Here is a 12,564-nt window from a genome sequence, read left to right as displayed (position 1 = left end):
TTATAGCTCAAAATACCTTTATAATTCCAATCTATTAAAGTTTTAGCAACTTATTAATTTCATCAATTTCTAATTATAATCTCAAGATCAATTTAAAAACCATATCTAAATGTTATACTTCCAAACTTTATTTATTAAATGAATATGTACGTGTATTTATTGAGAAAATATTGTCTTGTATCTAAATGCAAATACTTACATCACTAAACATTTTATGGATTTGATCTTCAATAATTACCGCCTGGTAAATTTATTTATTAGTATATATGTTAGTACATAGGTTGTAAACGTTCCATTAGGTAATTATCAAACTATTAATCTTTAAATAATTGTTAATAAATGTATTATTTAATAATTGTTGACAGATATCTGGTTATTATCATCAATAATTACCGAACTGTCTTATCCTTTAATAAAAAATATTAATAAACGTTTTATCAACAAATTTTCTTCATAAAAAATATTATGTTTTTATAATGATAACATAATCAATATTTCAAATGAAAAATTATTTAATCAGATACTAATTCAACCATATCATTGATTGTATAGATTTTCATTTCAACAACTAATAATATACTAACTTTATATATTTTAATTTCTACAATATTATAATATAATTTAACTATTGTATTTGGATTGGATTGGAGTAAATTTATAAATGAATTTAAGTGTATTTGAGTATATTTGAAGATAAAAATATGATTATTTAGATTAAAGAAAAAGTTGTGTAATTTGAGATGAAAATTTATAAACAATTGCGTATAATATGACAAATAAAAGAAATAAAAAAATGTTTTTATTGGATAAAATTATATGATTACTATTTTATTTTTGAGGGTAAATGTAATATAAATTTAAATGTAAACAATGACAAATTATGTTAAGATAAAAATATATTTTTCATTTAAAAAAGTTGAAGATGAAAATATTATTATTATTTTATCATTATACAATATGAAATCTTTTCTTTTAATAATTTTACATAAGTTTTTTTTTTTTGAAGTTATGATTGTAATTTTAATAATTTCCTCGCATGATATGAATATAGCAATCTTCTTATTTCCACACTTACTTTGATTAATATTGTGAAAAATGAATTTATTTTATTTTAAAACGCGATCAGATGAATGCATTTTTCTTTTGGTTTTGTTACCATTTATATGATAAGAACTTACTGTGAGAGACATGAAAGTTTGACTTAAAATCCAAAGGAAAACATAACTAAAGAGGAAAAAAAGAAAGCATGCAATTGTTTTTATATACAAATAAGAAGAAAAAAGAAAAAAGAAAAAAAGAGAATAAAAAAGAAAGACGGATCTTTGAGTTCATGAGTGTTACCCTTAATAGCCCAATCATCCCTTAAATGTTAATTTTAATGAAAATAACCCAAATTAATCAAATTAAAAAAAATCGAATGATCAAAATAAATTATTGATATCTACCTAGAAAATATAATATTAAAAACATAATATCTACTTCACAGTACTAAATTAAAACCGTTTAATTGATTTTTAACATCTGAATTATATGCAAAATATAAACAAATACATTATAATACTAATAATATACACTAATATTTTTATTAATAATACAGTTAAAAAACTCAAAGCATTAGGTTAATTTTACTTTTCTTCATTAATTTTTAAATAATATATAAAAACCCATATAATCGTCAATAATCAAAGTACAATAAGCGGAATTAAACACTAACCCACGTCACATAATTTATTTATTTTATTTGCTCTAGTGCAAGTTTTTGCCAGATTTCAACTTATATTCTCCACTTTTGACTGCTTTTCAGTTTTTTTTTTCTTTCTTCAGTTATTTTTTATAATTTATTTAAAACCACCTGTCCCAGTGATTTGCTATTTCTTCAGTTTACTGGTTTTAAATTAAAAAATGAATTTCACCTTTTAAAAAAACAATTTATAAAAATAAAATTAAAATCTGTTTACTCTAAAGAAAATCTTGGAAGCGTAGAGATTCAACAATCCCCCGTAAACAAAAATTTAATTTAATTAAACATATACTTTCTTTTTGACACGTCAAATATTGAATAATTGAGTAGTTTTTAATTTGCTGTTGCACCTAAAATTATTAGTAATTTAATTCCAGATGAAAATTAAAGTAAGTTCGAATATAAAAGTAGGGTACGGTCCAAATCCATCAACATTCACGCCCCAACCCAAACCAATCACTTATTACCAAACTTCAACAACTTGCATAAGTTTAATATGAACCAAATTGCATTAATTAATTAATTAATTAGATTCTCTGATTATTCCTATAACTCCACTTAATAACATATTATTTCTTAAAATCATCTCACTCTTTTAACGTATGCTATACTATTTTGATATATCATAAATATTGATATAGTTTGTTAAAAAATAATTCAGTTCTTATTCATATTATCATAATTAGAATTTTAAATCACTCTCTTAACACAAACCATTAGCACATGTTGAGGAGAACATTGATTTGGTTGAATAAAAACATATAATAAATAATAAATTTTGGTAATAATTATGATTATTCTAAAAGGTTCAATATTTAATAGATTGGTTGGTTGAAAGGCTAAAATATAAGCCAATGGCCATTAAGCTCTTACTATTATTATAATGTTAATAATAAAAGGAAAAATTTTCAACGGAGAAATCCTTCTATATAAATCGCTACAAAACCAACGTCTTATTCTCTCTTTCTCTTCTTCCTTTCAAAGAGCGTTTCAAAAAAGTCCAAATACATTCTCTCTCTTCCAATGGCCTTCAACAATGGCGTCCCTGCCACCGGCACCGGCCTGATCGCCAGCTTCGGCGAGATGCTCATCGACTTCGTTCCCACCGTCTCCGAAGTCTCCCTGGCGGAGGCTCCTGGCTTCCTAAAGGCACCCGGCGGCGCCCCCGCTAATGTCGCCATCGCAGTCGCGAGACTCGGCGGCAAGGCCGCCTTCGTTGGAAAACTCGGTGACGACGAGTTCGGCCACATGCTCGCCGGAATCCTGAAGGAGAACGGAGTCCGCGCCGACGGGATCACCTTCGACCAGGGCGCCCGCACCGCTCTGGCGTTCGTGACCCTACGCGCCGACGGAGAGCGTGAGTTCATGTTCTACCGAAACCCCAGCGCCGACATGCTCCTCCAACCTGAAGAACTCAACCTCGAACTCATCAGATCTGTATGCATCTTTTCCCTCTCTCACTCTCTCTCTACTTTCTGGCGATTTTTTTTTTCTTCACCTTTTCCCGGAAAACCAAGTCTTTTGTTTTATGCGTCTGTTCATGATTGAGTTGTGTGACCTGTGGAGAGAGACCGTGATGTCACGCGCATGGTGGTACACGTGGGCGTGACTTTTAAGATGATGCCACGCCAGATTATGTGCAGTGGGGCCCATCACTAGATCTAGGATTCACGAGTAGGAGTCACCACCCTTTCGTTACGTTAAAGTTTTCGAAACTATCGATGATTTTCTTTAATACGAAATATTAACGAACAGCACCGATCATGACCATTGGTTGGTGGTGGTGGTGGGTGGGGTTGGTGGATCATCGTGGCACGTGAGTCACGTGCGAGATTCATTTGGGGGTGGATCCTGTTTCCTCTCGGTCCAACAAAGCAAAACAAATATAGTACTATTGCGCAACCAAAGTTTTGTTTTTTTTTTCTTTTTCAATTTTCTAATTTTTATTTCTTGTGTGGTTTTTCTTTGCCGTTCGTGGGTGTGCACGCTCTGGGATGAGAGTGGGATTTGAGAAGATGAATTATGCGTTTTTGTATTGTTATCTGTTTGACTATTGCTAGATCAATTTTTGTTGTGTTTCTTTAGCCCCCGTGCTGTCATGACCCATGCTGTGTTGGCTTTGACCAACATCTCCACGCGATTCTAGCCTTTATTCTCTTCCCTTTGATTTAAGTAATTAATTGTATGGATTTTTTAGTTTATTTTTTTCTGCAACGAATTTAGTTGTTTGATTAAATCTCAAAATTGAATGTATTGATCGGTAGAACTGATAAAAGCGTATGCATATTTAACTTGTGATTTCTATCAATATGAAAAAAGCAAAGCTTTTGAGATTGCTTATGATTTTCTTGTTTCTGTAATGTATACAGCGACATCCTTTATAAAAGTGTAAAATGAATGGCAGTATAATACTTTTGAAATAATTAAAAGGGTCCGCTTGGAGTTTAAATAAAGGGAAAAAAAGGTCGGTGATATTTCAATAATTATGTATACCCGTAGCTTGTGAATGAAGGGCTGTGACGGTGGGTCCACAATTTATAGTCTATCATAGCAGGTAAGGTTTTATAATTATAATAAACAAATAGAAGAAAAGTGTATGATTCGGTGCCTGTATCAAACATGGTACAATGAAATAAACTGTGTATTGATGAAGATTATTGGTGATTGTTAAATTGATTTAGCATTTAGCAGAGTGAAATGGGTGGGTGTCTAACTGAAACTTGACACGGCAGGCAAAAGTTTTCCATTATGGATCAATTAGTTTGATCGTGGAGCCATGCAGATCAGCACACTTGAAGGCAATGGAAGTTGCCAAAGAAGCTGGGTGCTTGCTCTCCTATGACCCCAACCTCCGTCTCCCCTTGTGGCCCTCGGCCGATGAAGCTCGTAAGCAGATACTCAGCATATGGGAGAAGGCTGATTTGATCAAGGTCAGTGATGTGGAGCTCGAGTTCCTCACAGGAAGTGACAAGATTGATGATGCTTCTGCTTTGTCATTGTGGCACCCCAATTTGAAGTTGCTCCTTGTCACTCTAGGAGAACAGGGTTCCAGATACTACACCAAGGTAAAAAATAACTTCACTTCAATTACCTAGGCCTTTTCTGTCTTTTACTCTTGTGTTGAATCTTGGATGCTTTAATGCTGTCAGAGTGTGGTAGATCCGTAGATGTTTGTTGCGTTTGCGGTGATGTGTCATGGTCATTCTGAATGCTTTGCAAGTAAGATAGGCTTGTAAACAAGTTGCTTTCAGGCTGGGCCGGGGCCACCACGTGTTTTTCTGCTTCTCATAATCCTTTCCTTCCTTTTTATCAAAATAAATCATACTCTCTGTGCTTGCTTTATTCTCACTTGTTACGTCGTCATTCAGGGTAGCTCTGCAATTTTCAGCCCACTTTTGGAAAGATTATAATTTGAATATCCTGCAATAGAGAGCACATCAAAACGCTTTGTCGTTTGTAATGAAGCCATCTCTCACCCTAAATATATATCGTTGATGGCTATAGTATGAATATATATGCTGTGGCCTACAAACTAAAATTGAACTGTCTGCTTTCAGTTTTTTTTGTTGTTTTTAAAATAACCTGTTTTGTAATATCGTGTGGTACTTTTTTCATCTTAAAACTGAAGAATTTATTCAGGCAGGCATCTAATGTCTGCACGTGTCTCAATTACCAATAATTGTGCTGTCTCTTGAATGTCTTGTGGTGTGAAACACTAATGACTTTCTTCATTTTTTCCTAAACCAGAATTTCAAAGGATCGGTAGATGCTTTTCATGTCAACACTATTGATACAACTGGTGCCGGCGATTCCTTTGTTGGTGCTCTGTTGTCCAAGATTGTCGATGATCAGTCCATCCTTGAAGTGAGTGCTCAGCTACCGCATCCCCTAAATAACTTATTTTATACTAATTTAATAATCTTGATAAAATCAAAGCGATATTTGTACGGATCCCGTCAAATTGATGATCGATCAAATTTTTACCTATTGATTGCAGGATGAATCAAGGTTAAGAGACGTACTCAAGTATGCTAATGCATGTGGAGCAATTACAACTACCCAAAAGGGAGCAATTCCCGCCCTTCCCAAAGAGGAGGATGCACTGAAACTGATCAAAGGGGCATAGAATCTTTGGACAAAAATACTCAACCTTTTCGTTTTCTTCCCCCGATGTTTCAATTTTCCTCATGTTTCTGTCGGATTTGCTTACGAGGGAATGCCTCTTGATTTTCTTTTTAGTATTTTGTTTTTCTTCCTATGTACTCTGGTGGCGAGATCATGGGTTTTCAGGTTTTGCCGAATAACGTTTTCTATGAAGTTTTGAGAATTAGCAATTGAATGAGAATTAGCTCAGCCCACAGTTGCAACTTTAACCGCCTTATTCTTTAATAGCTGAAGTTCTCATGCCTTGTTCAGTTCGAGTTTGCATGATGGTTTTCGCAAAAATTTGTTCATGTCTTTGCCCTGTTCAAAAGAATTATTAACCCAGACAAAAATCATCCACGGGTGTATTAATCTTTTAAAAGGAATTTAAACCTGCCAAAATTCGTTTTACTGTCTTGCCTAGGATTTGGTACAAGACATTTTCTTATAATTTTCCAGGAATTTAAAGTCCACGAACGGAAAACGTTGTAACATCAAAATTTCCTGGATGTGAAGTGTTACAACTCTTTAGTTGCAGAGTAGTTTGACAGTGTGCCATGTAAATCATTCACTCCATGTGCGTGAGGAGATCAATTTATTTCTTAGAGCGGACTTCGGTAAATGAAGGAAATCAATGCTTCTTGTACGATTTTACAAAACTGCTCATTTGGTTCGAAACTCATTGTAAATGCCCGAGATAGTTATATAATCCATGTGTTAAGTTACGGTGCGGTATGATCTATTCTACAAGTAAGGAAGATATTTTGTGATGTTTCCTTTTGTTTGATTACTTAAATACACCTCGCCCTGTACTCGGTGGGTATCGACCCTTTTCTGGCAGGTAGAGGAGACATCTATAAGACGATAGCTTGAGGATTACATTCACTAACCTCCATCTTTAACGACTTCCAAGCACTTGAACATCTTTCCCACTTAGCTTGCATGTGAGCCAGAAAAGCCTCTGCCCATTGTTCATTACTCCCTCTCATGCTTAGATCATAAGGCACTGTAAAACTGTTTCAAAATGCTTACAATGTCAGATATCTCCCTATTGACTTCATAGAACATTCGTATTACTTTCAATTCCATTTATTACGAACAGAAGACAACAATTCGACAATGAAGAAGGTGATCAAGACTTGTCCAACATAAAACAAAACATTATGGTTGTAAAGGAGCTATGACTATAACGTGAAACTGAGTGGCGATTTAAGATCACCAATTAAAGCCAACGGTCTGGCAGATGCATACATAAAAAAAGAGTGAAAAGTAATAATGTGTGCATATCGTGTAACACTCTCATTCTTCAGTGACAAGCTCTTTGCTTGATATTGGCGGGGTGGGGGATGCAAGACAATTATCAGCCAAAGGTATCAAAACCTAATTCCTGTATTAGTTCTCAAATCTTAGGCCAATAGCCGTGGTGTAAAATGTACCGTATAATGCACCCCCACATTTTTATTGTTAACATCATTTGGCAAAAACACGATTATTCTAAATCTCAGTTTCAGTAAATAAAAAACTCATCTTAAAAATCATGGGAGTTGCAGTACAATTGTCACTTTTTCTACCTTTTACTTCCAAGCTAAAGCATGTATACTAAAGTTTACAAAAAATTTAAAGTAGACGAGCCATCTAACACAAATGGTCCAGATCATTGTTATTTTTTTTTTGGGGTAAAAGTCAGGACTCCTCACATCTTTTGAATGTGGGACAGATTCCAGCTTGGGTGTTAAGCTTTGGCCTGGGTCACAATATGCTTTCAGTCGGTTTGAAATCCATACAACTAAAAAATCTACCCATATGGAGTTCAGTTTGTCACTTAAGCAATACCTCTAGTTCGATTGCCAAAGTTTATAATTTACTGAATGATATTCACAAATCCAAATGCAGTAATTACCTTAACAGCTCTTCGGCTTGGGTCCCTTTCTTGAGAGTACTATTCCTGCAAGATCTCAAAACGATGTATTTTAATAGTTAATCCAACATATTTGGTAAGTAAATGATAGCAGAAGGGCAAATATCACATTATCCTTGTTATCTACCCCCGTCATCTTGGTCTTATTTATTCTTTATCATACTCTCTGCTTTTTGGATAAAATATATATCAAAACAAATATGTTCTGAGGAATTTAACACAGTTTCTACATCACGAGTATATAATGGAAGTTTCATAATCTAAGGCATGAACAAATGACTAGGGAAACGAACCTGCAGACAAACACTTGAAAAATATGAAGATACTTGGTCGAAAGATTATAAATGGCATCTGCAATATGCTCCTTGCCAAACAGATAGACCACTGGATATCCTAGAAGCCATCTGAAGCAAGTAAATACAATAAAGTGAGATACACCCATCAAGTATATGGAATAAGATGAAAATAACTATGCTATGAACCACTGTTGAGACAGCATAAGTTCATGTTGGCTTCTCAAATAAACCAAATTCGGTGACAATACAAAATGATACAAACTAGTTTTAGTGAGCGTATTACCATGACAGACTAATCTAGTCTCCAGTTATCCATAACAGGTGACAATATTAACTTTCTAGTTCCGTTGGCATTGAGGGTAAATATACCAGTGTAGATTGTAGACAACAATTTTATTTGAATTTGAATCATCCCACTCCTTGAATTGAAATAATCAGGTAGGACACATAAAAACTGATGATTGAAATCTGTAAAGTCTTGGAGGGGCTAAGAATCTAACACAATGAACTACACATTCAGCAGAAAAAAAGTATGAGCTATAACCTATCATAACATGCGAGCTGCGTAACATTCCAGGCTAATAATGCCACAAACTCTGCAATGTACATGGAGCACTATTTATAAGACACAGCAGATAGATGGATAATCAGTAGAGTTGTGCGCAACAAGAATTTAATTTTAAGAGAGTCCTCCGTGAAGAACGGAAACAAGAATAATCAATCCTATCTCCACCACAAATTTGCAATCATACCACACTGATAGCAATACAGAAACTAGCAAAACAAAATGCGTAACTAGAAAATTTGCAGAGAACGGTTATAGCATAATCCTTATAATCAGAGTTAGCCGAATCTACGTGCTATACGGGAGAAAAATATATTCAAAAGAGCGACAGGATAAAACGTACATGTACATACATTGAAAGGGAAGTAGAATTACCCATTCAACGTCGGCACAGTGACGTCAGTGTTGTCCATGCAGTCACTGAGATCAATGCAATCATTAGTAGAACGAGAATGTAAGCTCTGACTCTGACAAGTCGTGTCGGTTTCGTCCGTACATTTGACATCTTGCGACGCAGAGGGGTCAGTGGTTCTCTCAGGAGAGAATATCGTCAAAAACAACCTCTGAATCGATACAAGCTGCATTGCTAACTGGCTTTCCTCAATTTTCGTTACCATCTGAAGACACGTAAAAATGATTGACGAAACTGAAAACAGGAAAAATGGTAGAGGCAGGAGAGGGAGAAATTGGTGAAATCGGTGGAAGTAGGAAGACCTTAGGGTTTTCGGATTGAAGGTCGACAAAGAGCAACGGCTGGTGAGAGTTGAAGGTTGAATCGAGAAAGTGCGATAGTTCGGTGAGGTGTATTAAGTATATCATGTCTTGAATAACCATCAATCGTATATGCTCGAAAATTAGGGATTCCTGGAAGAAGAACTGAAGCTGAGATAACGAACAACAAGAGAAGGAGAATAGAATACGAGAGAAGAGGATTCACCTTTTGTGCGTGTTGAAGGAGGGAAGAGAGGTGGTGTTGGAGTTGAGGCATGATTCCGCCGTAGTCCACCATTACAACCGGTCGCATTCTTGTAATCAGAGCAAGCATATCTGCAGCCACGCCATGAAACGAATCAGAATCAACGATGAAAGAAACAATGAAATTGAAACAGAGAAGCTGCGAAAAAAACCTAATTGTAAGCGACGCTTGGAAGAAGGTTTGAGGCGCCAATTGATATTGGTTAAACACGCATCCAACACCTTCATCCCTTCATCCAAATCCGAAGCTTCCATCAGATTGGGGTTACCAATTCAATATCCTTCTTTCTGATACCCTTCTATATCTCTGCAGTTCAGTTCGGTTGCTGCTTCCTACAGTTACTGTATCTGCTTTTACTGCACTCCCACACCACAATTTCTTCCCCGTACCTCACAAATCTTCAAAATAATTATTTTATCGTCTGAAAAGCAACTTTCAGAAACATTCCGAAACAGGTTTCTCAGAAGTTTTGAAATCAAATTTTCTAAATAAGATTTTCTGAATGAAATTTTTAGAATTGCATTTTCGAAATAGAATTTTCAGATTGTATTAAATATAGAAAAAGCTTTTTGCAATACAATTATTTGGAATGCATATAGTCTTTAATAACGAGTGTTTCATATATTGTTGGAGTACAGTTAGTAATTATGGGGTGCAGAAAGCAATATCTTATTATATCAGTTAGATTTTCGGTCAGCCCATCCACGTACCCGTTAGCCGGTATCAGGCCCATGATGCTCCCACCACATTATACTGGTTTCTTAACTATCCTAGGATCCTTTTGAAAATTTTGTTTGTTTTTTTATAACAATTTTTAAATGTATTTAGCATTCATTAATTTTATGAAAATTTTCTTTACTTTCTTTTTTATTTTTTTAATTAATAGATAATAATTTTTATATGAATATAAGATGAACTTAAAAGGATGGAGAAGGAAGAGTAACCAAAACTTATACTAGTTCTACCCCTCTGGACAAGCCACTTTTCTATTGCAATCTTGATGAGCAATTGAAAATGCAAAGTAATTTATCTCTGTATTGACAACAAACAAATATAGTTCAGCAAAATTTATTTCCTATTTGCATACAAATTCTACGCTGAGCACATTGCTTATGGTTGATTGTGTCGTGGACATCATTTGTCATACGTTGTGTTGGCCGACACATTCTGAAGATGGTCTCTGTCTCCCCTGGCAAAGACCAACATTTGTTGGGCACTTTAGACAGTTCTTTGCAAGGCTACCTTTAACGTTTGTGGAATGTGAAAACTCCCGAGGAAGATTTCCCGTTAGAAAGTTGTAATCTAAGTGCAGGCTTCTCCATGATGACTTCAGTTTTGTGCCATATTCCAAGGGAATTGAACCAGAAAATTGATTGTTGGCCAAATTGATCGAGGTCAAGTTCACAAAACTAACCAAATTCACTGGCAAATGACCCTTCAGATGGTTCCCTTGAGCCTCAAGCACTTGAAGACTTGGCTCTAGCAGAGAATAGTTGATAACATCTAATGCTGTGAAACGGTTGAAAGAAACATTGAGGTGAACAACATTTCTCAAAGAAAAAACATTCCCATTGATGGCACCTGAGAGTCTGTTGTCACTCACATCTAACCATTTCATGTGTATGAGTCCCTTGAGGGGTGTCAAGTGCCCTGAAAGAATGTTATGGCGAAAATACATGTTTCTCAAACTCACTGGAAGGTTTGGAAGATCCCCATAAAACTGGTTGAAACTGAGGTCTAATGTGTTAAGTTGCCACAACCCTGTGAGGTTTGGAATTCTTCCCGCAAATTCATTGTTTGACAGACTCAAGTATGATAAGGTTCTCAGAGCAGTGATATCAGTGGGGATTAGACCTGAGAGCCTGTTCCCTGAAAGATCTATATATCTAACATTATTGAGTCCTGTGATTGCTTGTGGAATTGCCCCAGTGAAAAAGTTCTGTGACATTGTGAGGCTGGTTAGTTTTCTTAGTTTGCCAATGGTTTCTGGTATTGGACCACGGAATTTGTTATTGTTGAGGTTGAGGACTGTTAACTCTGAGAGGTTCCCTATTGCTGGTGTCAAAAATCCTTCATAGCCAATGGCATCGAGGTCAACTTCTGTTACTCTACTAGAGGAGTTATCAAGGGGCAAGTAGCACAATATTCCTAGGAATTGTGAGCCAGTGCTTTCACATGGATCCACTGAGAAGTCCCAGGTGCTGAGATAGGAAGAGGGGGTGATTGAGTTGGGATCAATGGCATTTTTTATAGCAAGAAGGGAAAGAGTGTCATCTTGGAGGGTTGAGGATTTGGTTTGTGATGGCATGAGACAGAGAATTATGGTTAAGATGGAATACAGAGGAAAGAGGATTTTAGTAGGTGTTCTTTTCTCCATCATATCAGAGAAATTTGGTTTAGTTCTGATGTTGTTTGTGGATAAGAATTTCCAAATGCTTTTTTATAAGAGCCCTGAGGGATAGGTGCATGATGAGGCAAGAACATGGTCATTCCAGAACAAAGTATTATTTTCTAAGTGATACAAATGCCTTCAGCCACGCCAAGAACTTGGTCTACCTAGAGACATATCATAAAGATTAAGCAGCTGAACCAACTGAACTTTGGACACAACTCTTGTAATCTTGTTTCAGAGAATTTTGTAGTCTTGTTTTTGTAGTAGTTTTAACTTTTCTAAGTTGTTTCTGCCAAATTACACTTTAAATAATAGTGATGATATATCCAATTTATTGTTGGCTTAAGAAAAATAAAAAAAGTAACTTTATAATAAGGTTCAATTGGGCATGATCTTTGAAACAGTACAGAAAAGAATAGGAACCTAAAAAAAATGAAAAAAGTAACTTACTAATTACCTATAAGAAAATCGTATTTACTAATTAACTATAAACTATACCAACTAGTAATAATGAGTAAAATTAAATAGCATTG

At 35.2% G+C, this 12,564-nt stretch overlaps 3 protein-coding genes across 7 annotated transcripts; 1 reads left to right on the top strand and 2 right to left on the bottom strand.

Annotated features, from left to right (window-relative positions):
• The first annotated feature begins 2,683 nt into the window (after positions 1 to 2,683).
• On the top strand, positions 2,684 to 6,114 carry LOC108333972 (fructokinase-2). 2 transcript variants are annotated; one of them, XM_017569510.2, is made up of 4 exons: positions 2,686 to 3,178; positions 4,474 to 4,806; positions 5,489 to 5,605; positions 5,739 to 6,114. In XM_017569510.2, exons 1-4 carry the CDS (start codon positions 2,765 to 2,767, stop codon positions 5,865 to 5,867), a joined length of 993 nt encoding a protein of 330 aa, XP_017424999.1. In that variant the 5' UTR covers positions 2,686 to 2,764; the 3' UTR covers positions 5,868 to 6,114. The 2 variants fall into 2 exon arrangements, with proteins under 2 accessions (XP_052726928.1, XP_017424999.1); XM_052870968.1 differs by having other exon boundaries at positions 2,684 to 3,178; positions 5,489 to 6,114.
• LOC108333973 (uncharacterized) lies at positions 4,662 to 10,187 on the bottom strand. Of its 4 annotated transcripts, XM_017569511.2 has the most exons (8): positions 9,791 to 10,178; positions 9,601 to 9,710; positions 9,378 to 9,527; positions 9,039 to 9,280; positions 8,096 to 8,206; positions 7,785 to 7,829; positions 6,775 to 6,898; positions 4,662 to 5,161 (listed from the first exon to the last, which is right to left on the bottom strand). In XM_017569511.2, exons 1-8 carry the CDS (start codon positions 9,891 to 9,893, stop codon positions 5,126 to 5,128), a joined length of 921 nt encoding a protein of 306 aa, XP_017425000.2. In that variant the 5' UTR covers positions 9,894 to 10,178; the 3' UTR covers positions 4,662 to 5,125. The 4 variants fall into 4 exon arrangements, with proteins under 4 accessions (XP_017425000.2, XP_052726927.1, XP_052726925.1 ...); XM_052870967.1 differs by lacking the exon at positions 6,775 to 6,898 and having other exon boundaries at positions 9,791 to 10,177; XM_052870965.1 differs by lacking the exons at positions 4,662 to 5,161; positions 6,775 to 6,898 and adding an exon at positions 7,406 to 7,717 and having other exon boundaries at positions 9,791 to 10,187.
• A 350-nt stretch (positions 10,188 to 10,537) lies between these two features.
• LOC108334238 (receptor-like protein 31) lies at positions 10,538 to 12,528 on the bottom strand. The gene has a single exon (XM_017569970.2). It carries the CDS (start codon positions 12,017 to 12,019, stop codon positions 10,781 to 10,783), a length of 1,239 nt encoding a protein of 412 aa, XP_017425459.2. The 5' UTR covers positions 12,020 to 12,528; the 3' UTR covers positions 10,538 to 10,780.
• Positions 12,529 to 12,564: the final 36 nt, after the last annotated feature.

This window comes from Vigna angularis, chromosome 11, assembly GCF_016808095.1.
Source record: "Vigna angularis cultivar LongXiaoDou No.4 chromosome 11, ASM1680809v1, whole genome shotgun sequence".
Classification (NCBI taxonomy): domain Eukaryota; kingdom Viridiplantae; phylum Streptophyta; class Magnoliopsida; order Fabales; family Fabaceae; genus Vigna; species Vigna angularis.
Note: the sequence above shows the minus strand (reverse complement) of the source record. Positions and strands in the feature narration are given on the sequence as shown.